This window comes from Triturus cristatus, chromosome 8 (assembly GCF_964204655.1).
Source record: "Triturus cristatus chromosome 8, aTriCri1.1, whole genome shotgun sequence".
NCBI lineage: Eukaryota > Metazoa > Chordata > Amphibia > Caudata > Salamandridae > Triturus > Triturus cristatus.
In genome coordinates this window covers 1,470,886,332-1,470,914,060 of record NC_140591.1, presented here as the reverse complement: position 1 = coordinate 1,470,914,060, position 27,729 = coordinate 1,470,886,332, and the positions used below count along the sequence as shown (strand labels likewise).

General features: G+C 49.2%; 1 protein-coding gene across 4 annotated transcripts in view; it reads left to right on the top strand.

Moving 5' to 3' along the window:
* FCHSD2 (FCH and double SH3 domains 2) overlaps nt 1–27,729 on the top strand; it is a 490,271-nt gene that overhangs the window by 425,285 nt on the left and 37,257 nt on the right. For all 4 annotated transcript variants that reach the window (XM_085623302.1, XM_085623300.1, XM_085623301.1 and 1 more), the window contains one exon: nt 22,150–22,284. In XM_085623302.1, the coding sequence (XP_085479428.1) occupies nt 22,150–22,284 (135 nt within the window). The remainder of the gene's footprint in view (nt 1–22,149; nt 22,285–27,729) is intronic.

Genomic DNA, 27,729 nt, shown 5'->3' with positions numbered 1-27,729 from the left:
CCCGACTACCGGTGCTGCTTGCCTCCCGACTACCGGTGCTGCTTGCCTCCCGACTACCGAGCTGCTTGCCTCCCGACTACCGAGCTGCTTGCCTCCCGACTACCGAGCTGCTTGCCTCCCGACTACCGAGCTGCTTGCCTCCCGACTACCGAGCTGCTAGCCTCCCGACTACCGAGCTGCTAGCCTCCTGACTACCGAGCTGCTAGCCTCCCGACTACCGAGCTGCTAGCCTCCCGACTACCGAGCTGCTAGCCTCCCGACTACCATGCTGCTCGCCTCCTGACTACCGAGCTGCTCGCCTCCTGACTACCGAGCAGCTCTCCTCCCGACTACCGAGCGGCTCTCCTACCGACTACCGAGCGGCTCTCCTCCCGACTACCGAGCGGCTCTCCTCCCGACTAGTGCGCGGTTCTCCTCCCGACTAGTGCGCGGCTCTCCTCCCGACTAGTGCGCGGCTCTCCTCTCGACTAGTGCGCGGCTCTCCTCCTGACTAGTGACCTGCACTCCTCCCGACTAGTGACCTGCACTCCTCCCGACTAGTGACCTGCACTCCTCCCGACTAGTGACCTGCACTCCTCCCGACTAGTGACCTGCACTCCTCCCGACTAGTGACCTGCACTCCTCCCGACTAGTGACCTGCACTCCTCCCGACTAGTGACCTGCACTCCTCCCTACTAATGAGCTGCAGTCTTCCTGACTAATAAGCTGCACTCCTCCCAACTAGTGAACTGCACTGCTCCCGACTAGTGAGCTTCTGTCCCCCTGACTAGTGAGCTGCTAAATCCTGACTGGGTAGCTGCTCGCCTCCCAACTACTGAGCTGCTTGCCTCCAGAATAGCCAGCTGTTCACCTCCCGATTAGTGAGCTACGAGCCTCTCTATATAGATAGCTGCTTGCCTTGCCTGCTGCTAGTCAGCTGCACTGCTCCCCGACAAATGAGCTGTTCGCCTTCTGACTAGTGAGCTGCTCACCTTTCGCCTCCTGGCTAGTGAGCTGCTCGCCTCCTGACTAGTGAGCTGCTCGCCTCCTGACTAGTGAGATGCTTGCCTCTCACGTCCTGACTAGTGAGCTGCTCACCTCCTGACTAGTGAGCTGCCTACCTCTCACCTCCTGACTAGTGAGCTGCTCACTTCCTGACTAGTGAGCTGCTCGCCTCTGTTGTCCTCCCGACTTGTGAGCTGCTCAGGTCCTGCTTGGGCAGTTGCTTATCATAGCTCGATTGCCGCCACTCTTAAAAACCTGGGAACCGCTTACCACTTTAAAAGAGAGGTAGAGGCCATATAACGCGAGATCCGCTTAGTTTCCAGCTGATGAGCTCTGTACCTCCTGACTGGAGGAGCGCTTAACCAGCGACCACCTAGCTCAACAGCTGTAGTCTGGCAACTAGAGCGCTGCTTGCCACCCACCTAGATAGCTCTACATTTCAACTGCAGATCTGCTGGTTTCCCTTGACAGTATGCTTGCCTCCAGCTAGAGAGCTGTATGCCATGCCGACAGACCGGACTGAGAACTGTGGGTCTCTTTACGTCATATTAGAAGAGCTGTTTGCTACAGGACACTAGAGAGCTTTAGAGCTCGTGGCTGTGTGATTTTTCCCCCACATACCGGAGACTGATCGCAAGAGCTCTCCCCTGTCTCTTTAGCTAGGAGTGGTGAGACCCATCCCCCTGGGAGAGTATCCTGTTACTGCCACAGGAGCCCAGTGCACTATGGGTTAGTTCACACATCACTGAGGGATGTCTTATCCCATTTCATCCTCTGATGTAGCACTTTGAACGCGCTCCCTTCTCCCGATGGCTGGGCACGTTTCATTTCACAGAGTGGCCTGATTAATTAACCATCAGCCCCTCAAGCCTGACTCGGGGCCATTAATCAGCCCTGCTGGCCTCGCCTGTCCACGCCTTTCTGCTTCCTCGTTCTCCAGAGCATCCTCCCGCTCTCTCATTTCACCATTTACTTTCTGTCCGCAAATGAATAACTAATCGACCTATTACCAGGAGAGGTCCTGCAACCATTGCCTCACGTTTAATGGTTTGTTCGCTGAAGCAGGAATGAATGGAAGTGCAGCCGGGTCATTGTAGAGAGACCAGGGGCATGGCTTTAAAATAACCATGCACTGAATGCAGGGCCCTCAGTTAATGCCCGCTCCCACACTTGTATAGCTCTTGTCTAACCAAGTGTCTGCTAGTTGGCTTCACTGCCCCTGTGCTTCACTAGTTTGATATAATACTCGAGAGCCTGCAGTCTCAGTATAAAGCATGCTTCTGATTGTCTTCTTATGGAAGGGTCCCATAGACAGCCATAATCCTAAACTAGAGTGGAGTTACTCGCTGTAATTGCTCTGCAACAGTGAGAAACAAAGCTTGGTATTCTCTTCTGTGATGTAACAATGCTGAGTCCTGGAGCAGGGCCCTTGCAGTCCATGTTTATTTATTTGTTTAAGAAACCTTCATTTGAAAAGCCTGTTCAGGAACAGTGGATGGGGTTGGAACAATTGTAGGTGGGTAGCTGTGAATCTAAAGGATGTTTTGATCTCTGGGATCCGAGTGGCATTATAGACCCACTTTGCTCTTTCATCTCTTTCAGGACCTGTGTTTGAAGAACATGCCTGTTAGTCAGATATCTGTCCACAATTCTGTATGTTACACTCCATTTGTGGCACCGCTAGTCATCTGTAATTAGAAAATGATATAGCTACTCAGCTATAGTACATTACTATAGTAAAGTTTTGACGCCAACAGAGTTTTTGAAGTCATGTCAGTGAGCAGAATTAAAACTACTGCTTAAACAATGAAGACAAGAATGGGCTTTTAAGCTCCTATGGACTGTTTCTGTAAAATGAAGTCATTCACAAAAAGGAGACGTTTATGCCAATACTACAAAATACTGCGGCACGGCTCCTAAAAAATCCAAGACTTCACTCTGTAGCCTCTGCCATTAGGAACCTCCATTGGCTCTCTATTAGACAGCACATCGCTTTCAAGGCGCTTTATATTGCCTACAAGGCACTCCATGGCTCAGGTCCCAGCTATTTCCAACAAAACTTCAAATGGTACGCCCAAAGTCGAACTCTACTCTCCACCACGGCCAAACACATCATTATTCCCAAATTTAAACGCTCCACCTGGGGAGGCAGGAGCTTCTTTTTGGGAACCACAGCAACGTGGAATACCCTACCACTCCATATTAAGAGGGCACCTAATATTACCTTCAGGAAGCTCTTAAAAACCTGTTTTTTCAGTACTTGCTAGGCCTGTTTGTGCCTCCTGCACGTCCTTTCGCCTGCATCAAAGCCAGCGTCAAGACGCCCTAGGGTAATCGAGCGCATTAGAAAATATATTAACATAACATAAACTGCTTATAATCTGTTTTTTAACAAAGTACTAACTGTACACTTGTGTACTTTTTCATATGAAGGAGCAGGAAGCTAACAATTTAAGCTTTTTGGAGGGAAAGTAATAGTGTGACCGTGTATTGTAATGAATAACATACTCCGTCATATGTTATAAAGATATTGCAAGTGGCATTGAATTCCATGTCTTCTTAAAGGAGCTCAGCCTTCAGCCTCATCCCTCTACATCATCACTGAACTCCTAGCTTACACGCCCTGCCTTTATAATGCACAGCGGATTGCACTTCGTCCCAGCTGTTCGTACCTGCAGTGAATGGACGCAGTTTAGACTTGGCTACCTCCATACTGGTATTTTGCAGATCTGCTGAGGTAACAGAATGGGCATTGTTGGTTCTCAGCCAAGAATCCTCCTCACGTGTCCACCATTGAAGATCATGAAACTGCACCAGGTCTAGGGAAGGCTACTGTCAAAGGTGAGCCTAAAGAGGGAACGCTTAGTCCCCCGAACGCTCAAGTCTTTCTTCTTGGCACTATCAAGACGACTGCATGAATTCTCCAGGTGTTTGAGCCGAGGACTGTCATCGGCCCCAAAAAAGGTTATCCGAAATCAAGCTCTTAGCTATGGGACCATTTGAAGGCCTACTAATTCTTCAAAGTCAAGACAACATTCTCTGCCCTGCAATGGTCCTGAGAAGTTTTGAATCCTCCTCAGTTAGCTATGTGGGGGTCTTTTTTAAAATGAACAGTTCTTCAGTCTGGATTGTGCCTGAGGCACAAACTGTGCTTTTGTGATTGTCTTGTTTGCAGTACATATATTTTAATAATTGATCGTGCGACTGGTTATCGAGTTCATCGAGTGTGGCTGGAGATCTTGACAAATCCTTTAGGTACTGTCTAGGTCAGTGGTTCTTAACCTGTGGACCGAGGACCCCTGGGGGTCCGCGAGGCCTACTATGAGGGTCTGTGGCTATGTTAACAAATTAAATAATAAAATTAATACATTAACCCCTTCGCTGCTGCGGACATTCCGCTGCAGCGCTGGGGGGGGCAGGGGGGCAGCGCGGTGGGCCTGTGCTCATGACGGAGCCGCTCCGTCATGAGCCACGGTTGAGCTGTGCTCATGACGGAACGGTTCCGTCATGACTCCGCCCATTTGCGTTGTCCCCCCGCACAGGCGGGGAAACAGCGCCGCGTAGGCGGAGCGGCCGCCAACGGTCGTGTCATGACGGAACCGTTCCGTCATGAGCACACGGCAACCGTGGCTCATGACGGAACGGTTCCGTCATGAGCGGGGAAGGGGTTAAAAAGCATGTACAAATAAAGAAGCAACATTGATAATGTGAAAACCTTTTCTATACTAGATTGTGAATTAAACAAAATATTTCAATATCTGAGCATTTGTACGCAAAGTGTTCATGCTTAGTTGCTAACCTCACAGTAGGCCGGCTATGGCCACTGTCCAACATTGTTTGTTTATACCACACAACTCGCTCTCTTTAGTCGCCTATTCCCATCATTTGCACTCAACAAGAGAGTATTTTGAAAGAGGCTCTTGCACTGTTTCAAAGCCTGTGGCTGCTTATCTTTCCATCCCTACCCTTTTAAAAGGTAATTGAAGACATACTAGAGACATTTAATGTTCTGTTGAGTGGAGAACAAAGGCACTGTGTGTGCGTGCTTGGGTTAGCGCTTCACTAAGCATGTCTCTGTCAAACGACTTCAAAACAGCCTTGCTAATAGATTACAACAATGATGGCGATTCAGAGTTTATTTAAAAATGCTTAAGAATAAGTGATGCCAAAATGTATTGTGAGAGTCATGATTTCTCTCACAGTTCAGCTCCACTGTACCTCAAGGAGTCGGGTTATGAGCCATTCAGTTGGAAGATTGATCAAAGCTGAAATGTGGCGTTTGGGATTGGCCGCCCATTTGGTTATGGCTCTTCGAGCAGCTTCCCCACCTGCCTCTCCAGAATTACGAAGATCATCGCAACAGAGTATTCCATCACAAAATCCTCCTGTCACACCCATAACCACCACTGCATGACAACCGTGCCATTCGAGAAATGTTTTGACCTCGACGGTCTAGTGAACGGTTGTGTAATCGTCCTGTGCATAAAACAGCATCACATTGTTCCTGATGAACTACATAAAGGGATCCCTCAATTGAAAGTATGTGCACCCTTTAGTCTTTTCCTGAGGGGAACACAGAAAAGGTTTTTATGTACAAGTGCTGAATGGTGGTTTACGTGAGCTCTTATTTCGCCTGTAATGTTAAAAGCTGTCATAGGTACAGTCTTGTGAGGAGTTTAATCTGATAGAAACTTCTAACTACAGTTTTCTTACCTTAGAACATTCTACTGGCATCGGACTGAATCCAGAGGTTTTCCAGCAGTACAACTGAGCGTCGGTGGTGGCGCCGTTCGGCTCAGCGTCATCTGCGTCGAAATTACATGCACTGTACTTATATAGGCTCTACCTCGGCTGGCTGATATCAGTTCTTTTCTTCCCACGCCAGATAGCACTGATCTGTGAAGAGATACCCTCAGTCGTGTTTTTGACTGGCTATTTTCTCGACTTTTGTCAAGCTCATTTTTGAGAGATTTTCTCTCCTGTGTGACAGCATGTCCCTGAAGGAAACAACTGGTTTCAAATCATGTGGTGCCTGTCACAGGCAGATGTCTGTGACATATCCACACTTGGTTTGTCTGTGATGATTGTAGAGGAATCACAACTCCAAGACCTGTGAGGACTGCTGCGCCGTGTACCCTAAGGCACTGAGGAAGCGGTCCCCCAAGCTTCTTGCTGCCCAATGTCTGAGGACCCAGCGGTGCTCAAGATCCCGGTCGCGCAGAAGGTCCTCGAACCGTTCGTGGAGCCGCACCCGAAGATAGTCGTCCTGCTCGAAGTAGTCTGGTAAGTCACAAAAGTGAAAGAAGTTGGAGAGGTCTTTGATTGTTGTGGCAATGTCAAAGTCTTCTGACGAGGCGCAGGAATGGCAGCACTCAGCCAGAGTCAGGGTCTGCTCCACACCTCCCTGACTTAGCCAGAGCCACCCCCACCCAGCTCAAAGACTTTTATGAGGCCATATACCTCATATGTGGGTGGCCTTTAGGCCCCAGAGGCTTGAGAGGGGCCCCCACTGGGTTCTCACAGGTGGGTTCGTCCTTGGTGTCAGAATGGCCCCGTGGATCCAGTGTTGAATCCAGAGGAGAGTCACCGGCGAGTCTGAGACCTTCCCCTGTGCCCGCTCCATTGCCGACATCCCACAGCAGTGCCTTCGTTATTCCCGACTCCGACACAGCGCCGGACGGGCGTCATCCGATGCTGGTTGCGGCTCCAACCAGTACCATGCCCTCCTGAGCAGAACCAGTGCCTTTTGCCTTTGACAGGCCTGGAGAGGGTGACAAATGGGAGGGGTCTGAGGCCCCTTATGCAACGACTCCCTTGGGGCCTGGTCCAAGCCTTGCACAGGGGCTCCTCTGCATGCGACAATTGTTTGCCGCCATCGCCCGCTCTAGGGGATACCGGCTTCTCTACCCTGCACCCCACCCTCGAGAGCTTGCAGGTCCAAGCCTCACCTCTAAAATCAACCCTGGCACGTTCCCTCCCACTTCACCAGATGGGGAATCCAAGAGCCCGGATACCTTTGGCAAGAGGATATTCTCTTCCGCTAACCCTGCACTATGGTCAGTGAACCCCGCTAACCCTGCACTATGGTCAGTGAACCCCGCTTGTCCGTTGGGCTGATATTCCCTTATGATCTGGGATTCGATTGTTCAAGTGCTGCCTGTGGGCTCGGAGGAGGCCTGAGCCATACTCTCCCAAGCTATTGCTGACTGGAGGAATGCAGCAAAGTTCACCATACGATGTGGAATGGATACTTCCAACTCTCTGGGTACAGCGATTTAATAGTCAGTGGCCCTGCAGTGCCACGCCTGGCTGAGAACCACTGGCCTTTCAGGGGGTGTTTAAGCCTCGCTTATGGAAATGCCCTTTGATGGCTCTCGTCCATTTGGAAAGAAGGTGGACACCTCAGTCTTTCCCTTACCTCCACGATTGGCTGTTGAAGGAAGGCTCGCCGAAGAAAGTTGTCTCCCACCTCCAGAATATGGTGAACCTTCTGCACTCGCTGGGGTTCACTATCAACGTGCCAAACTCACACCTGACTCCCTCCAAGAGGCTCCCTTTTATCCAAGCTGTTCTGGGCACTGCAGTTTCGGGCTATCCTCCATGAGTGGCGACTTCAGTATTTTCAAGCTATGATACTGATGTTTCAGCCTCTATCCTGGATTTTGATGAGAATGACCCTGAGGTTGCTGGGCCTCATGGCCTACTGCATCCTGCTGGTAAACCATGTCCATTGGCATATGTGGGCTCTGCAGTGGGACCCGAAGTCCAAATGGGCCCAGCATCAGGGGAATCTCTCCAACATGGTCCAGATCTTGGAGGGAGCTGCGAAAGATCTGCAGTGGTGACTGACACACTGCAATTTGATCAGTGGCAGACCCATCTCCCTTCCACAACCAGAGTTGACTGTAGTGACAGATGGTTCACTTGTGGGATGGGGCGGATATATGAGAGAGCTGGTGGAGATCAGAGGACTTGGATTTTCAGCACAGTCCAGGCTCAACATCAACCTGGTGAAGCTTCGGGCGATTCGCTTGACATTAAAAGCCTTTTTTCCTTTGATCAGCGGTAAGGCAGGTGTTTACGACAACACACCACCATATGGTACTGCAACAAACAGGGTGGGGTAGGGTCGTGAATTTTTTGTCATGAGGCTCTAGACATACCTGGAACGCCAGGGCATTTCCCTGGTGGTTCAACACCAGGCAGGCTCTCTGAACACCAGGACGGACAAAGTCAGCCGAAGATACCTAGCGAATGACGAATAGCGCCACCATCCGGAGGTGGTGCAAGGTCTCTATCAACAGTGGGGAAAGCCTTGTTTAGATCTGTTCGCTAGTGCCAAGAACACTCAATGTCAGCAGTTTTACGCTCTGGAGTTTTCAAGGCGGCTCTCACTCGGATACGCATTAGTCTCGAGTGGAGCTCCAGCCTCCTGTACGGCTTTCCGCCTATGCCACTCCTGCACAAAGTTCTCAGGAGGATCAGGAAAGACCAGGCTCCAGTTATTCTTGTGGCTCCGGATTGGGCATGCAGAGTTTGGTATCCTGAGCAGTTGACCATGAACATTGGTCCCTTGATGTAAATGTAAATGTATTTGTACTTGTATAGCGCACTTCTACCCAGGGGTCTCGTAGCGCTGTATTCATACCGCTGTGGAACCCTTCCTGGTTTTCCTGTGAGATGTCCACTCCTGGGCACCCCCAAGGTGAAGCCAGGCATCCTAGCGCTGTGGGGGCCGTTGTGGAGATTAAGCAAGCTATTGCCCAGATTTGCACAGTGAGACCCATGATTAGAATAGGCACCGAGGCGAGAATTATCAGGTCCGGGGAAATTGAATCCAAGACCTGCCGAGGCGGGAATTGAACCCTGGTCCCAGGCCAGACCTCTGCATCAGGGTCTGCTGCTCTAACCATTGAGCCACACTTCTCCGCGGTCTGCCGCTCTAACCATTGAGCCACACTTCTCCACTCTTGATCAGGCTGCCCCTTTGGGTGGATTGTCCGTCGCAGTAACAGGTTAGGGTCCTGCACCCAAACCTGTGCACCCGAGCCTTCATGCCTGGAGGTTGAGCAGTGACAGTGTACAGCTTTCAACCTTCCTCCCGAAGTCTGTGATGTTGTTCTGGCAGCCAGACGTTCCTGTATACGCCTGCCTCTGGGATAAATTTGTGGCATGGTGTGCCTTTAGAAACATCAATACTCTTTCTAAGGTTCTCATTTTTGCTTTATCGTTGGCCCAGCAGGGCTCTGCTCTGGGCACGGTTAAAGGTTCTTTATCTGCCATTTCAGCATTTTTGCGGTTGTCGGACTGAATTTCTTTGTTCAAGTCACCTGTTGTGGCTACGTTTTTCAAAGGCTTGCAACACGTTTCCACCCAGACTATTCATTATATGCCCCTGTGGGATTTAAATCATGTTCTGATTTTCTTAATGTGTGTGCCTTTTGAGCCTCTGCACAATTACCCTCTTCGGTTATTGGCCATCAAACTGGCTTTCTAGTGGCCATTACATTGGCCAAGAGGGTCAGCAAATTGCAGGCACTCTGCACACACTTTCTATAGCACCTTCTATCTGGATAAGCTGGTACTCTGAACACGTGGCTCCTTTCCATGTAGGCCAGAACATCACCCTGCCTACCGCCTTGGCTCTGCCTCTCCCATCCAAACAGGAGGCGAGACTAAACCATCTGGACCCAAAAAGAGCATTATTGTTATACCCCGATCACACAAAAGAGTTGCGTGTTGATGATCAACTCTTCTTGGGGTACGTAGACCCCAAGAAAGGGAAGGCTGTGAAGATGGATAGTACTCTTCATTAAGAGCTGGGGGCTTGCGTCCTCATTCCACCAGAGCTAATGCTGCGACCACTATATTAGCTGACGGAGTCCCTGTCCTCGTCATCTGTCCAGTAGCATTGTGGGCATCTTTGCACACGTTTACCCAGCACTACTGTCAGGACAGTCCGATCCAACGCTATGGGCACTTTGCCCGTCCTGTCCTTCAGGACTTTTTAGTTTAGATTGTCTTTGCAGACCCACCTCCGGGGAAGCATGATTGGGTATCTATTCTAAGGTAAGGAATCTGTGGATAGAAGTCTCTATCAGATGAACAAGTAACTTACCTTTGCTAACGCCTTACCTGGTAGAGACTCTAGCTGCAGATTCCTTACCGACCCTCATTTCCTCCCAACTCTGCAAACTGATACAGTAGGGTCACCTTTCTCAGGTATTTAGTATTTCACACCAGTTGTCAGTTCTGGATGTGGCTCCGTGCTACTGGAATGGAAAGATGCGAAAATAACTGACATCAGCATGTTGGGGTGGTGCCTATATAGGTACAGTGCACGTAATTTCTGGCGAGGCCACCTCAGGCGCGCAGGGTTACTACTCGAAAACTACTGCATCAAATCTAAGGTAAGGAATCTGCGGCTAGAAGTCTTTATCACATAAAGGGTTACCGAAGGCAAGTAGCTTGTTCTTCCAGCATTCTGGCAAATTGGGCAGCTTTTTGGTTTTCCTAAAGGGTCCATTTAGTGAATGTCACAGTGAACATTGATGCCCAACCAGATTCCATCAATCTATTGGACATTCTGGAATCCTTATGGTTGGTGCTACAGTAATGGGAAAAGAAAACAGTTTTTTTCATTTAATTGTTTTGCCCCTTGAAGTTCTCGCCGCCTGCAACTGTGCGCATAAAAGATGTGTTTAATCATGACACCAAAGAGGCCTTAAAGACTCAAGACAGCTTGCAAATGCCAGTGTGTTAGTTTTGAGTGATCGTTGATGCCGACATCAAAGCCTTCGTGCTGCAAAAGCTTCCATTGCAGACCCTCAAGTGCTCAATGTCTCCAGTCTAAAGTAAGCTCCAGCAGAGTACAGGAATAGAAAGGATGCCTTGCATGATTGGGGAAGGTCTGTGTACAAAAGAGGGTACTTGTTTATTCAGGATAAAGGATTACAAGTAGGAAAGTCCTCCAGGAGTGGCACCCACTTGAGTCAACACCCCACTGACTTGACACGCAAGTCTACACGTACACACGCATATTGAACACAGACACACACTTTCTCTACCTCTCATGTGCACAACATGCCAATGCAGAAAAGGACATGCATGAAGCATGTTCAAACACACGTCCTTCTCTTAAAAGCATTACCCCCACATGACAGTGGTTACTCAAATACAAACATATAACCAATAGACTTGCCCACACAACTTACATTGGTCCAGAGGTTTTTGAAATACAGGTTGACCACAGCCATATCCTTACAAAACCATTTACTACTAGCACATGCGTAGTCCTCCAACCAGCAGGACAAAACTCTTAAGACCTTCCAGGACACAGCATAAATTCCTACATCATTTTTAATGCTTGCTGCTCAGGATCCCTTACTGCCCCTATACTCACAGAGAACACAACACACCTACCTTCCAGGCAGTGTTTAATTCTGTACTCATAATTACAGGGCACAGGAAACAACTCATAATTCCCTTTTTTTTAATTTTATTTTTTTAACAAAGGTCTTGTGCCACCCAACACAGAGACACCTTGAAAATGAACCATTCACAGTCACCCAGCCCAAGTGGACCTGCCAGGATATTGTCATAATCTTGTCAGCCCACAGCTTCAGCAGCTACACAAAAGTTTTCTTCTCACCTAGGACACCTCTCAACTGAGCAAATAGCATCAACATAGAAAGCATAAACACAGTGAGTGTGCAACTACCAACACACAACATTCTGCCCAAACTTACTCTTGGGATATGACACTGATCCATCTCCCACATCAGTATCCCGACCTGTAGTCTGTTTTTACACATAATTATGGATGCAACTGGTCTGTCATAAGAAGTACCATTTCATTTCGGGTTTACTTTCTGTTCCAAGAATGCTGAACAAAAACCCCAACAGAGCATGACACTGCAGACTGTGGTTAAAGTTATGGCCACAGCCGCCCAACACTACAAGTGCAGTTCCAACCTTCTGCAAGCGGTTGGAAACGCAGCCCACCACTAGTAAAATTTATCAGACCTCTTTTGGCCCGACTGATGCTGACACATCTTGAATTACATCACTCAGCAGATTGTACTCACTCTTTTCTCAATGCAGCAAATCTACAGATGTTTAATAACATTTCATTTATGACATGACCTCAGTAGGCTAGTTTTCTGATGGATACTTTTATCCAGCGATCCTTCACCTTAGAATAACACTTCCCAGGCACCGGACTGGATCCGGAAAACATTTTTCACAGCAGTTCTCTCATATGCTGGTATGTAGTGCTATGCGGGTCTGCTCGGACTCCACACTACCACAAAATTGATGGAGCGGGGCCTCACATAATCATCAGCCCTGTGCGATGATGTCAATTCCTTTTGTTCCACACATTTTGGTGTAGATCTGGCGTCCCACTCCCATTTATGTCGGATTCCCAGCAACGTCTAAAGCAGGGTGCTAGGTAACAATATCCCCACCAAGAATGACAGATTTAAAACCATTCCACTGCAGAAGCCAGTTAGAGGCATGTGGGCTGCTGAATTCATATCTGTGCATAGATCGCCGCCTAGTGTTGGGTCCGGATGTTTGCACGTTGTTGTCCTGGAAGAGTCTTCGAAGTATCCTGGGATAGGTGACTCCTCCCCTGGACTACAGTGCGCATGGGCATCCTCTCCATCCTCAGATTGTTTTTTTCCGCCATTGGGTTCGGATGTGCTATCTTGACTCAAGTTAGGAAAATCTTTTTTCAGGCCAAAAGGCCTTTAGTTCGCGTCGGTACTGTTCTCGATCGGTATCGATAGTATCTTTGTTAGTTTACTAACTTCCAGAACTAACTTTCGCATCTTACCCGACCGTCGATTCGACATCAACGATGGAATCGAGGACACCATTCAAGAGGTGTCCGGTATGCAATGCGAAATATCCCCACGTCGACGTCCATCCGGTGTGCAACAAATGCCTTTCACCGGATCACGACGAATCTACATGCATGGCCTGTGCCAGATTTCGATCCAAGAAGACTCTACGGAATCGACGAGCGGCGAGACTCGAGGCGCAGCAAGCGGCACCGGCCCCGGCCGACATCTTCAACGCCGAGACCGAAGATGTCGAAGAAGTGGAGAACCTACCCTCCAGTCCCGTTTCCGAACATGACTCCGGATCGGAAGACGTCGACGAAACACTCTTTCGCAGAGATGAAGACGACACCGAGGTAGGAGACTACAATGAGGCCTTAGGGGCCGAAGAGAGTAGCTCCGGTGATGAGCAAGGCCTACCCGTTCAGACTGAAGAAAGCCCAGTGCAACAGTCTATGGCTCCGGTCGAGGGATCGCCTTCGGGCCTTACCCAAGACCTATCCCGCAGTTCTTCGGCCCCGCCCTCGGGCCCGGCCTCGGACATTCAGCGGCAGCCATTAATGCCCAAAACGGCTGGTTTCCCTTCTTCGAAACCGAAAGCTGTATTGGTTCAATTGAAACCGAAACCGAAAGTGGTGCTGGTCGGATCGAGGCCCTCCACACCTTCGACGCCAGCAAAACACATCGGCACCGAGCGCACCAAACGAGACTTCGGTGCCGAACTCGAAGTGGCCGACGTCGGAGTCGACATAAGGAAGAAGGCCTTCGGTACCACCAAACCTGCTCGGCTCCCGGCACCGACGCAATCGACTCCGACCCCAAAGGTCAAACAGCCTGCTGCGTCTCACACCGCTTCCACGGCGACGCCAAAGCCACACTCATCGAAGAAGTCGACGGCCATTCCCGCCCCTCGACTCGATGACCCACCGGCGCCGAAAAAATCTACGACCGCCTCAACAGAACCGGTCGGTGCAAAAGACTCGAGGGCGCTCCAGACGTGACCCATTGCTGCGCAAAGCACCAAAAACAAAATGGTCCTCCAGGACACGTCGGGCTCCGAACCAATTAAAGCTCCAGCAGCCTCTTCGACACCAGCCAACATTACTTTTGGCCTGCCACCATCCACGGCCCCGAAAATGTTCCAAATCAGGACACGGGTGACCCATACCACGATCACGCCTGCCGAACGCTCTGCGGAGACGTCTCCATCGCATCTAATCGACGCCGACACCGGCAGGATGATTATCCACAAACGGAAAATAACTTCGGAGCCGGCTTTGGACTCCTTCAGGATTCCACTTAAACGAAAGCTGCCTGTGGCTACAGAACCAGTTCTTTACGAACCTTTCCACTCACCCTACCAGGATCCACAATCCTTCTCTCCCACACACTCCGACACGGATGCGTTGGTGGACTACATGGGTGACCAAGTCCCCTACCCCGGAGACATGGACCCTGACGGCCAACAGGACCCTGATCAAACTTGGGATGACCCTGTGGACCCAGGTGCACCTATGGATGCACAAGACCCGCAACTCTATGGAGCAAAAACATCTCCCACAGAGGACACGGCAGCGTTCAACGCTCTAATTGAACGTGCTGCGGCCAATCATGGGGTGCAACTTCACTCGGACACCGTCGAGGACGACTTTCTTATGGATACTTTTGCATCCTCAGAAAGGAATATAAAAACTCTACCCATGTTGAAGGGTGTCCTCAAACCAGCAAAGGACATCTTCAAGGAACCCACCAGGGCAAGAGTGATAAACCCCAGGATCGACAAAAAATACAGATCAGCGCCTGGGGACCCTACTTACATCAGAGGCCAATTACCTCTGGATTCCATTGTCGTTGCGAATGCTCGCAAGAGGGCACACTCCCAAACAACAGGTGACGCTCCTCCCCCGGACAAAGAGTCCAAGGTGTTAGAGACCTCTGGGAAACGGGTTGCCGCCCAGGCAGCCAACATATGGCGCATTGCCAATACTCAAGCACTCCTCGCTCGCTACGATAGAGCGCACTACGACACATTAGAGCAACTAATCCAACATCTCCCTGACCAATTCAGAGAAGGTGCAGAGATCCTCATCAGGGAGGGACAGCTCCTCACAAACGCATCCATCAAGTGCGCACTGGATGCCGCAGACACAGCTGCCAGGGCCATAAACACTAGCGTCCTGCTGCGACGACATGCCTGGTTACGAATCTCCGGATTCAAACCTGAGGTGCAAAACAACATACTCAACCAGCCTGTCAACCCCGACTATTTATTCGGCCCGGAGGTTGACACCACCCTAGAGAAAATAAAGAAGGACACGGACACTGCAAAGTCCATGGGGGCTCTCCAGACTCAGTCCTTTCGGAGCGGCTCCTTTCGTCGCCCCGGAAATAGAGGAGCAGGTAGAGGACAGGGGTCACAGCAAACATACAACAAGGGCAATACACAAACCACCTACGATAAAAACACCCGGGGTGGATATCGTGGCTCCAGTACAAAGGGCAGAGGACGCGGCTACGGCAACACCAGGTCCTCCCCCCAAGAACAAGCAGTGACGCCCTCTCCCTTCCTCCCGACCACATAACACATGTCGGGGGAAGGCTACAAAGGTTCCTGTCCACGTGGAACTCCATCACCACGGACAGGTGGGTCAAAGATATTGTCAAATACGGTTACTGTCTAGAACTAACCTCCACTCCACCTACAATACCTCCAAAAAACCGTCCTATGTCCTCAGAGCACTTAACGCTCTTACAGCAGGAGGTGCAAAGTATGCTTCTAAAAGGCGCAATAGAGGTCGTACCCGTCCACGAGCAAGGTACGGGGGTGTACTCCCTGTACTTTTTAATACCGAAGAAGGACGGGTCACTCAGACCTATATTAGACCTGAGACCCCTAAACAGATACATTCTTTCCGAGCATTTTCACATGCTCACTCTCCAGCAAGTCCTCCCGCTGCTCAAGCAGGGAGACTTTCTAGCCACACTGGACCTCAAGGATGCGTATTTCCACATACCCATTCACCCATCACACAAAAAATACCTCAGGTTCACTGTTCAAGGGCAGCACTACCAATTCAAAGTCCTTCCCTTCGGCGTGACAACGGCACCAAGGGTGTTTACAAAGTGCCTAGCTACTGTGGCGGCACATCTACGGAGGCAGCACATACACGTCTACCCTTACCTGGACGACTGGCTCGTTCAAGCGAAGTCAGTCCAGCAATGTGCCAGCCACATGTCCCGCACCATTCACCTCCTTCACAGTCTGGGGTTCTCACTAAATTACCCAAAATCCCATCTACAGCCCGCACACGTACAACAGTACCTAGGTGCGACTATAGACACTCTGGCGGCCACAGCTCAGCCAAATTTGGTGAGAATCAACAGCATGCAAATGCTGATTTCAAAGTTCAAACCACAACACTCCCTTCCCGCGCGAGTGTTCATGCAGTTGATAGGCATGATGGCCTCCTGCATCTTCATAGTCCCCCACGCGAGACTACATATGCGCCCGCTTCAGGAGTGCTTAGCACGTCAGTGGAATCAGGCTCAAGGACAGTTGAAGGACCTAGTGTTGGTGAGCGGTCGGGCATACAACTCTCTGCATTGGTGGAATCCACAAAACCTTTGCAAGGGCCGACCGTTCCAAGAGCCTGTCCCACAGATAATACTGACGGCGGACGCATCTCTCCAGGGATGGGGAGCTCATGTACTCCATTACACAGTGCAGGGACTATGGACACAACAACAAAAGAAGATGCACATCAACCTTCTAGAGCTGATGGCAATCTTCCTCGCTATGAAAGCTTTCAAAGTACACTTGTGCAACAAAGTCGTGTTGATCCGGACGGACAACATGACTGCCATGTACTACATACAGAAGCAGGGAGGAACACACTCTCCACAGTTGTCTCATCTGGCTCAGAGCATGTGGAAGTGGGCCATTCAAAGGAACATGTTCCTCATGGCAGAACACCTCCCCGGCAAGGACAACCAGATGGCGGATCTGCTCAGCAGACACAGCCACCAGATGCACGAGTGGGAGTTACACCCATCAGTACTCCAACCGTACTTCCAGCAGTGGGGTCATCCAGAGATAGACCTATTCGCGACAAGCGAAAACGCAAAATGCCAAAGCTTTGCCGCCAGGTTCCCACATCCGCAGTCGCAGGGCAATGCGATATGGATGAACTGGTCGGGCAGATTTGCGTACGCTTTTCCCCCGGCACCACTGATACCGCTGGTGGCACGCAAACTGCGTCAACACTCACTGACGCTCGTCCTGGTTGCTCCAACGTGGGCACGCCAGCCGTGGTACACCACCTTTCTCGAACTTTCCGTGGTGCCGCATCAAAGGCTGCGGATCAAACCCGAGCATTTAACGCAGAACCATGGAGAGATTCAGCACCCAGATCCGCAACAGCTGAACCTGGCAATCTGGCTCCTGAAGTCCTAGAGTTTGGCTACCTCAACCTGCCACCTGACTAGATGGACATCATTAAGGAGGCCAGGCGACCCACTACCAGAGCTTGCTATGCAGCCAAATGGAAGAGGTTTGTCATTTATTGCAATAATAATGACATTAACCCGCTAGATGCATCCATCCAAAACATTATTTGTTACCTATTACACCTATACCGATGCAATCTGGCGTACACCTCTATACGTGTCCATTTGACCGCAATATCAGCCTATCTGCAGACCAGGCAGCACCTCTCTCTATTCAGAGTGCCTGCCATCAAAGCATTCTTGGAAGGACTCAAACGAGTCATTCCACCAAGCCACCCACCGGCTCCGATGTGGAACCTCAACTTGGTCCTCACACGCCTGATGGGTCCACCCTTTGAACCTCTACACTCATGCAAGATTCAATTCCTTACCTGGAAAGTAGCTTTCCTAGTAGCGATCACTTCTTTGAGAAGAGTTAGTGAACTCCAGGCACTAACCGTTCAAGAGCCATTTATACAGGTTCACGCCAACAGGGTCGTGCTACGTACCAACCCCAAATTCATGCCAAAGGTGGTATCGCAGTTCCACATGAATCAAACCATTGAACTGCCCGTTTTCTTCCAAAACCCACAAACTGTCGCAGAAAGGGCACTCCATACACTATATGTCAAAAGGGCCCTCATGTATTATATCGACAGGACCAAACCCTTTAGGAAAACACAACAACTTTTCGTTGCCTTTGCCCCACACCACAAAGGTAACGCTATCTCCAAAGCAGGAATAGCCAGATGGATCGTTAAATGTATTCAAATTTGCTATCAAAAGGCTAAACGCACTTTAACGATTCCCCCACGAGCCCACTCAACACGTAAGTTAGGGGCCTCAATGGCTTTCCTAGGAAACATTCCTTTGCATGACATATGTAGAGCAGCCACCTGGTCCACTACACATACATTTACCAAACACTATTGTGTAGATGTGCAATCAAAACAGCAGGCAGCTGTAGGACAGGCTGTTCTCAAAACTCTTTTTCAGACCGCTGCAGCTGGCACTGGTAGCCACCGCTAATAGAGGGCACTGCTATACATTCTATGCACAGATATGAATTCAGCAGCCCACATGCCTCGAACTGAATATGCTACTTACCAGTATGCATCTGTTCTTGGCATGTAGGGCTGCTGACATTCATATCGCCCTCCCTCCTCCCCGGCGCCTGTAGCAGCTGCAGCTCTCAGAATTACTGTAAGCATGGTCATCACTTTCTATATCTACTCCATCACTGCCACAATGGCGAAAAACAATCTGAGGATGGAGAGGATGCCCATGCGCACTGTAGTCCAGGGGAGGAGTCACCTATCCCAGGATACTTCGAAGACTCTTCCAGGACAACAACGTGCAAACATCCGGACCCAACACTAGGCGGCGATCTATGCACAGATATGAATGTCAGCAGCCCTACATGCCAAGAACAGATGCATACTGGTAAGTAGCATATTCAATATCGGTCAATTGACGTCTGGGTCAGGTCACAAGTCCGGCAATAAGTATGCACAATAAGAAGAGGCCTTCACGTAAGTTCCACTCACATTCCATGTCACAAGCGCAGACTCTGTCTCTGTCTCAAGGCCGTTCCCACGACTATTCATCTTTGCACTTGAAGTCCTCTTGTAAGTGCATGTCCAAGTACAAGCATAAGAAATCAAAGCGGGACTCGACCCCAAACTGCCACTCTGACTCCAGAGAAAAGTACAGAGGGCCTCAAAATGTCAGTCGCACCCCTTTGAGTTCTTCAGCCACAGAACCAATTCCTCGGCTATTCCCAACTCATCGGAGTTCTCTGGGCTATTTTCGACTCTGCAGTAGATCAAGGCCTTCAAGGAGGCCTTGCTGCAAAGTTTTGGTTGATTTCTGACTCCATCTTGGGTTGCCTTCGGGCCCATGGAAGCGCAGTGGCCTCCATTCAGGTTACCTCCTTCAGTTCCATACCCAGCCTCATCTGTTCATTTGGAGCCATAACCAGGCACGTACCAACACCAGAATAGTATTTACCCTAAAGGTGAGGAATCTGTGCTTATTAGTATCCATCAAAAGAACAAGTTACTTATCTTTGGTATCTCTAATTTTGGTGGATACTCTAGCTAACTCCAGAGACCTTACTGTCCTCCCTGTTCCGTAGAATGTTCTTTTTTTCCCCATCCAAAAAGGTCCCAAATTCGGGATCAGCTCAGTGGTACCTCTGATTGTTGTTTGGCTCTGCATTCGAGGGTGCAGACAGAGTTGATAAAAAAAAATGAACGTTGATATGTAGGCATGGTGCTTATATGTGGTTACCTTGTCCCTTCCGAGGAAAAATTAAGTCAACGCGGAGTCGCACAGCGTCACCTAAATGCGCATGAAAGTACTGCTGTTCAATTTTTCCAGATCAAGTCTGGTGCCCGGGGATATTCTAAAGGTAAGGAATCTGCAGTCAGAGAGACTGTTTATCAGAAAGAGCGTTATCAAAGGTAAGTAACGTGCACTGGGTGTTGACCAACAAGTCAGGAAAAACATTACCTTTTAGAATACTTTTTTAATCCAGTTAACACATTTAAAAAAAATAAAAATTTGCAGTAGTAACAAGCTATCACTGAAGTGTCTTCAGAATACAACGCGGGTGCAAGGAAAACTGCTGCCCTAGCCCACGTGCCCTGTTACCCCTCTGCTACACTTGAGGGCACATTTACTGCTTGCAGGGTCAAACTGACAACGCCCTAGGCACCTGCCTAATATTTTCATAGTCTGGAGTCCTCCCCAAGAACACATGTACCATAAACAAGGATGGACCAGTCAGATGCAGGAGGCCAGCAAGGTCAAATGAATGTTAATTTGAAAAACCATGGCCCGTGGGGTTTTTTCTGACGGTCACTGCAGCACCACCAACTGCTGGTGATTCCCACAGCAACCACCAGCGTCTCTGCTATCGCTGTTTCCCATTCTCTGACATCGCTGTTTCCCATTATCTGACGTAGTTTGTATATCAGCCTATTGCTTTTTACAGCTTTTCATTGACCTCCAGCTAGATTAGTGCATCAGTCTATAAATGCACTGTGGAATAGTAAATATTTTTCAAATGAGCAGAATTAATGCAGATAAGGATTTATCCTGAGCTGTTCCTTGTCTGGTGTGAGTAACTGGTCCAGTGTTGTATTTCCTTTGCATCCTGGTGTTTGTAGTCCTCCATTGATAATATAAAACAAAATACAAGTATTGGAATTGGATGCAAAAAACATAACTACATAGGTTTATTAGCTGCCATTGGTCAGCTTGAGGGCTCCAGTCAACCAATAGGAGGTGATTCGGCACCCTCTGTGTGTGGTTGTGGCAGGGCCTCGGAGAGGTCTCATGTACCACTGACGCAAAAAAAAAAGACAACAATCAATACATTCACGAATGCAAACACCTCAGTTAAGTCTGGTGATGCCAAATGGCGTATTTTTGCTGAGCTATGCAAATCCAGGCTCAAATTAACCTTTGGGCGACCAGGGCGCAGATCTGTTCAGTGCCAGATCTTTATTTCTTCCCGAGTCTTCGGTTGGAGGGGTCGTTGCTCAGAGTCTCTGAGCTGCTCCCAGTGCTTTGATTCGAGGGCAGAGAATTCATTGCTTTCTTTAGGTCCTTTCCCTTATTTAAGTATGTGGTGAAGGTTCGCGTCAGTGCACGGAAAGGGCAGCTGGGATGGGAGTTGGAATTAGCTGTCTTCTGCTACCAGAGTCTGTTGTGCATTATGCAAGTTACTTGAAATGAAACCTGTTGTGCAAACATTAATTAGGTTTCTAAAATGAACAGAAAACTAAAGCTTTGTAACTTTTTGTAGCTAATTCTCAAGGTGCTGAAACCTTTTAATTGAACACCCTCCAAACATGCCAAGGTTGCAAATTGCCTAAACTTGAAAGGACGATCTGCTCCTTTGTCAAAATAAGGCCCCTGATGAAGTCGCAGTCCAAGTAAAGAAATGCAGACACGGTGCCTTTTGATTTTAGACAAGACAGGCATTCTTAAACCTCTTCTTACACGCGTAGGTGGGTTCTGCCCCTGTTAGGACCTTCTCCTTGCCCACTTGCATCCTGTAAACATGGACACAGCCTGACATCTGCTTGTACAAATACGTTGGGGTGACTTATTAAAGTATTTATGAGTATGGGAAGAAGTACTACAGGGCTAAGCTTTTCCATACTCATACCTGCTTTTGTGAATTGGCCCCAAAGCCATCAACTCCCGATCAGTCAAGGTTCAAAAGAACTCCTTCCTTTCTATGGGTGTGAACTGCATATGAATGTTTCCTGAATATTCCAATTTTAGATATCTTGAAGCCAATTCACAAAGCATTGTAAGAGTAGGAAAAAGAACATTACATGAGTACTCCTTTATGTACTGCAAAATGTCTTTTGATTTGGAACTTATATAGCTATCTGTACCACTGGTGTGGACTCTCTAGTATGTGCATCTATCTCACACAACTTCAAGTCTGATTCAAGATACTAAATCCGGTAATAAGAGACTTCAAGTCTCTTTGAGATTGTCTTTCATACCAAAGAGCCTCATAGTCCAGCTCAGTAATCTGCTAGAAAGAGAGAAGTAGTCTGCTGGAAAAAGTGTGTTCCGGCCAGCGGGTCTGCATAGCAATTCCCCATTCTGTGGGGATTAACTCATAATAGCAGGAATTCCACGAGGAAATTCTGGTGGGTAGCTTTAATTTTGGTAACCTGGAATTTCCTCATGGAATTCCTCCGTGCTTTTAATCTTATTGTCATTAAATTGCAAAGTTTTACCAATTCATTGAATTACAGAATATTACGATTGGTCTGACTTTTTTTTTTGCATATTTCATTGACAGGTTATCACCGACATAGAGCGAGAAGAAGGGGAAGACTTTGAGGACAGTATGGATGCATACGATGACAGTAGTTCCAGCCCTTCTGGCACTCTGCGAAACTATCCACTAACATGCAAGGTGGTCTACTCCTACAAGGTTCGTATTCCTGTAGCGACTCTGGCCGTCGTACGCATGTTTGCAATTAATACACCAGTCACAAATAGACTTTGGTACTTTTTATTACTCTTTTATGTATTCATTTTTTAAATTCTTTGCTGAACATTTGTATTTTTACAGATTTTTGCTAGGCTTGCTTTGTAAAAAAAAGTGGAAATGTAAACATTGGGGCATGGCTGTGTGATTACAAAATGAACTCTCTAGTGGGCTCTATAATCTAGAGCTTTCAATCTGGTTTGTTGAGTGTATCCAAGAAATAATGAATGATTCTCATTTAGGAAACTCCTCCCCTAGATGGCTCCTTGCGTGCCTCGCCTCGTTTTAGTTCCTTGGTCGTTATTAAAAATGGGCTTTCCTCTGGTAGACAGACCAAATGGTCTCATAAGATATTTGGAATTTACAGTGGCACTTCTCCCTTGTTGGATTTTACATATGTTGGCAAGTTAATCTCCATGGGACCTTTTATCAGCCTTGTTTAAGACATGCTGTGGAATAAGGTAGCTTCCTGACTCAACCTGTGCTAAATAAATTAATACACACACAACAAAACTCACTGGATGTGACACATTCTTTCCTTCTCGCTTCCTCTCTCTTGTCTTGAATCCAACATGTACTATTGACCTGTGAGTACAGTAGAGAGCCTCAAGGACTTCTTCTGGTCAAATCTTGAAGTCTGAGGTTGCTGCTACAAATCTTCAATCAATAAATCAGTCATTTGTAAAGCGCATTACATACCCGGGAGGGTCTCAAGGCGCTGGGGGGGGGGGGGGGGGGGTGGCTACTGATCGAACAGCCAGGTCTTGAGCATCCTCCTGAAGGTCAGCAGGTCTTGGGTCTGTCGGAGGCTCAGTGGGAGGGTGTTCCAGGTCTTGGCGGCGAGGTGGGAGAAGGATCTCCCGCCGGTGGTTGTTCTTCGGATGCGCGGGACGGTGGCTAGTGAGAGGTCGGCGGAGCGTAGCTGGCGGTTGGGGATGTAGAAGTAGAGCCGTCTTTTGAGGTAGGCTGGGCCGGTCTTGTGGAGTGCCTTGTGTCCGTGATCTTGGATGGCGTACATTATATGTGGAAGAGGGTAACTCATCCTTAATCTTACTTCCCGTCTTTTCAGTGACGTTTGACACAGTTGCCTACGGTAGGCTGCTATGAATGCATGAACTCTGCATGGGCATTCAAGGTCTCGCCTTCAATTCTCTTCTTTTGTATTTAATCTATATAGGTTGGCGAAGATGAGAAATCACACCTGGAAGGGAGGCAATCCCTTGTGATGTTAGGTTTCAATACTGTCATCAGAAGAGTTCAACTTGTACCTCAAACCACTTAGGTCATTAATTGAGCAAGTACGAATTTCCATTAATTAATATGTGGATGATAAGCAACTTTACTATAAAACATCTTCCTTAAATGACATCCTCCTACTTCGATCCTACCTCTTGAAAGCCCAATTGATCTAGGACCACCTCCTGATATTAAACATGGGGAAAAAAATGATAATTCTACAGAAATACATTGAAGCCCATGCTACTAAATGAACTCAATATCGGTGAGTTTTCTTTATTTGCCTCATTGGCTAAATCCCTGGGGTTGACACCACCTTCTTCCTCGTGCCCCACATCAGTAGTTTTGCTCCACCGGCTGTCTTCCACCTTCACTCTTGAAAGACATCAAGGCTTTATTAACTCCTATCAAGCTGAAGTGAGCAGCACGTGCTGTGTTCATCTTGCGTCTGGACTCTGGCAGCAGCATTATGGTGGTAGTCATGCTTCGTTCCTCTCAAGTTATTCTCTGTTGTACGACTCGTTTCATTCATGAGTTAGTCTGATCACCACTTTCCAATACTTCAGCAGCTCATTTGCTTCCCTTTAAGACAAGAATTTCATTCAAAATTTGACACACTAACCGCGAAGCAGATTATATTAAAAACAAAAGTCAACATACCTTGCTCGCCTTCTTGTTTTGCAGCGTGAATCTTTCTGGATTCACTATGCTGTGCATTATTCCGCGATCTTGTGGTTGGGTCCGGATTCGTAGTCTTTTCTTTTTTTTTTTTTTTTTTTTTTTTTTTTTGTAGCCCAGGTGGGCGGCGACGACCCACCATTTGGTGCACCTCCCGTGACGTCGTCGTGCTTCCTGCGGAAGTCCCACCTTTGGGGCGCCATCTTCAGATTCTTTTTTCCGCCGTTGGGTCTGGATCGTCATCGGGAAGCTCCAGAATTACACTCGAAGGAAGAAGAAAGAAAAGCGAGTTTCGTCGATAAATACTAGAGGATATCACAGGAAGATTTCATCAGGAGCGCGAAGAAAGGAGGTTCAGCGCCCTTTTTCTTCGACGACCTTGGAGAATACGCACTCAGAGGCCCTGAGCGCAATGGACAAGACGCCATTCAAGTTCTGCCCAAACTGCCACCACAAGTTCGCGCAGAAGGACCAGCATCCGGTCTGCAACCTCTGCCTACCGGTCGAACACCAGAGTAAGGACTGCAACGCCTGCTCAGCCTTCGCGCCGAAGACGCTCAGGGTGAGAGATCGGCAGAGAAGAGCCAACGCCAGCATGGATGGCAAGGGTAAGGCCCCGTCGCTCTACGATCTGGGCCTCTCCACGGACGACGAGGACAACGTCGCCGAGACAGCCGAAAACTTCACGGTCGTAGAGACCGACAAGAAAAAAGAAGACGAGGTAAGAGAATCGTCGAGCGCAAAACAGAAAGTACCTCGAAAACACGAGGGTGACTCGAGAAAATCAGAGTCTAAGTCCACGAAGGGAGCCCCGGCGCCGAAAACTTCGACGACCAAAGGGGGAACCATGGACAAGAGGCCGAGCGGATCCTTAGAAAAGGACTCCCTGGTGCCGAAAGACGCCGAAAAGCAAGGGTCGTCGAAGACAACCCAGGAAACGGGCCGATCGACGCTGAAAGAACGGTCGACGTCGACGCAAGTTTCATCGAAAAGACCCGCGGTCGACGCCGAAAGCATCTCCGAGATGGAGAAAAAGAAGAGGCGGCTCGAGGCCGAAATGGAGAACATCCTTCAAAGGAAGAAGGAGTTCGACGCCAAGATGAAGGAATTCAAGATTCCAACGGTTTCATCGGCGGACGTCGTCGAGGTCGAGGACGAATTCGACACCGAGGGCCTAACAAGGGATCTCGAAGAGGAAGACGAGACCTATTATGACGGAGAAGCCGAGGAAGAAGACCAACAGTCGTTCTACGACTCGGCGCCATCTACCAGCCACGACATCGAATGGCAGGATCTCGACACCGGAAACCCGGAGGAGCCCGTGGACACGTACCCTTCGAGGCCTTCGCCACCCGACGACATCGGGGTGTACAATATGGTGGTCAGGAGCGCAGCGACAGCCTTCGGCGCCAAACTCGACGAGGAGAAGCCGAAAGCCGATTTTCTCCTCGAGACCCTGCTCCCCATCCAGACAAGGAGCCAGTTCCTCCCCATGCTACAAAGTGTGATGAATCAGGGGAGAGAAGCCTTCAAGGAACCAGCGACCTGCCGGTCGATCACGCCCAGGACAGAGAAGAAATATAAGCACTCTTCCCTGGACCCCCCTTACATCAAGGGTAGCGTGACCGCCGACTCCATCATAGCTTCCACGGCCAGGAGAAGGGCCAACGTACCAGCAACTTCGGGCCCACCACCTGATAAGGAGAGCAGGAGGATAGACCTCACAGGAAGAAAGGTCGAGAGGAACGCCGCAATGCACTGGCGCATGGCGAATTCCAATGCACTCCTCAATAGACACCAGTACCAGCACTGGGACGAGATGGGGGAGCTAGTAAAGCACCTCCCCGAAGAATACCGCCAGAGAGCCTCACACCTGATAGCCGAAGGCAAGAACATCGCCAACTCCTGTATAAAGACGGCGTTGGACGGGGCAGAGACTTCAGCAAGACTCATGGCCATAGGGGTCACCGAGAGAAGGCATGCATGGCTAAGAATCTCGGGATTCAAACCGGAGGTGCAGAACAACATCCTTGGCACCCCCTTCAACGGAGAGACACTGTTCGGAGCAACAGTGGACGAGAAGTTCACCCAGCTGAAAAAAGAAAACGAAACGGCGAGGTCCATGGGGGCCCTACAGCTGAGGGGAATGAGGCGAGGCAATCCCTCGAGGAGACCCTACGGTAGGGGAGGAAGCCAGCAGGGGCCGTCGCACCAGACGTTCCAGCAGGGTCAGCAGGGTGAAAGTCACGGACAAGGTCAACAGAAGCAAAACTGGCAGTACCAACCTCGGGGCCAGTCCTTTCGCGGGAGAGGGAACGGACGTGGCCAAAGGAGGAGAGGGGGGAACAGCCCTCATCAAAGTGACTCAGCACGCAAGAGGACGCCTACCCTCGTCATGCCCCCAAGGGTGAGGCGCAAAAAATTAACATCAGGGGGAAGAGAATATTCAAAAGCCTACGAGCATACAACACCAGTAGGCGGAAGACTGAGGTTCTACCTTCAGGAGTGGCGGCGTATAACCACAGACAAGTGGATACGGAACATCATGCAGTACGGATACTGCGTAGATTTGGAGAAAAGACCTCCAAACAGGAAACCAAAGGGAAGACAGAGATCGGCCCAAGAACTGGCACTACTCAGAGAAGAAACACGGAAACTTCTAGAAAAGAGAGCCATAGAGGCATTGCCGTGCAGAGAACGCAACAAAGGGGTCTACTCAAACTACTTCGGGGTCCCGATAGTAGACGGAAACCTCAGACCCATCCTGGACCTGCGTTACCTAAACAAGTTCATCAGAACGCAGAAGTTCAAAATGACTTCGCTGCAGGAGGTACTGCCCCAAATAAGAGACGGGGACTTCATGGTCACCGTGGACCTCAAGGATGCCTACCTGCACATCCCAATAAACAGAAGACACAAGGGCCTTCTAAGGTTCAACATCGAGCAGGAACACTACCAGTTCACAACCCTGGCCTTCGGATTAAAATCGGCACCAAGGGTCTTTACAAAATGCCTGTCGGCGGTCGCGGACCACCTACGAAGGCAGGGAATCCATGTCTACCCCTACTTAGACGACTGGCTGGTCAAGGCAAACTCACGCGAGAAGTGCGAGAGGCACGCAAAACGCGTAACAGACACTCTCACGAATCTGGGGTTCTCGATCCACTGGGGGAAGTCATCGCTGGAACCGGAGCAGGTGAAGATTTTCCTGGGGGCGAAAATCAACTCCCTCAACAGTACAGTAGTGCCCAGCGACAGGAGGACAGATGCACTACTGAAGGAGACGCGACTCTACCAGAAGGGGCGAGCTCTGACAGTGAGGGCAGTGAGCAAGATGATGGGGATGATGGCGTCGTGTATCCAGCTGGTGCCGAATGTACGCCTGCACATGAGACCATTCCAGGAATGGCTTCAACAGCAATGGTCACAAGCAAACGGAGGTTGGGAGGATCTAGTGGTTGTTACGCACGCAGT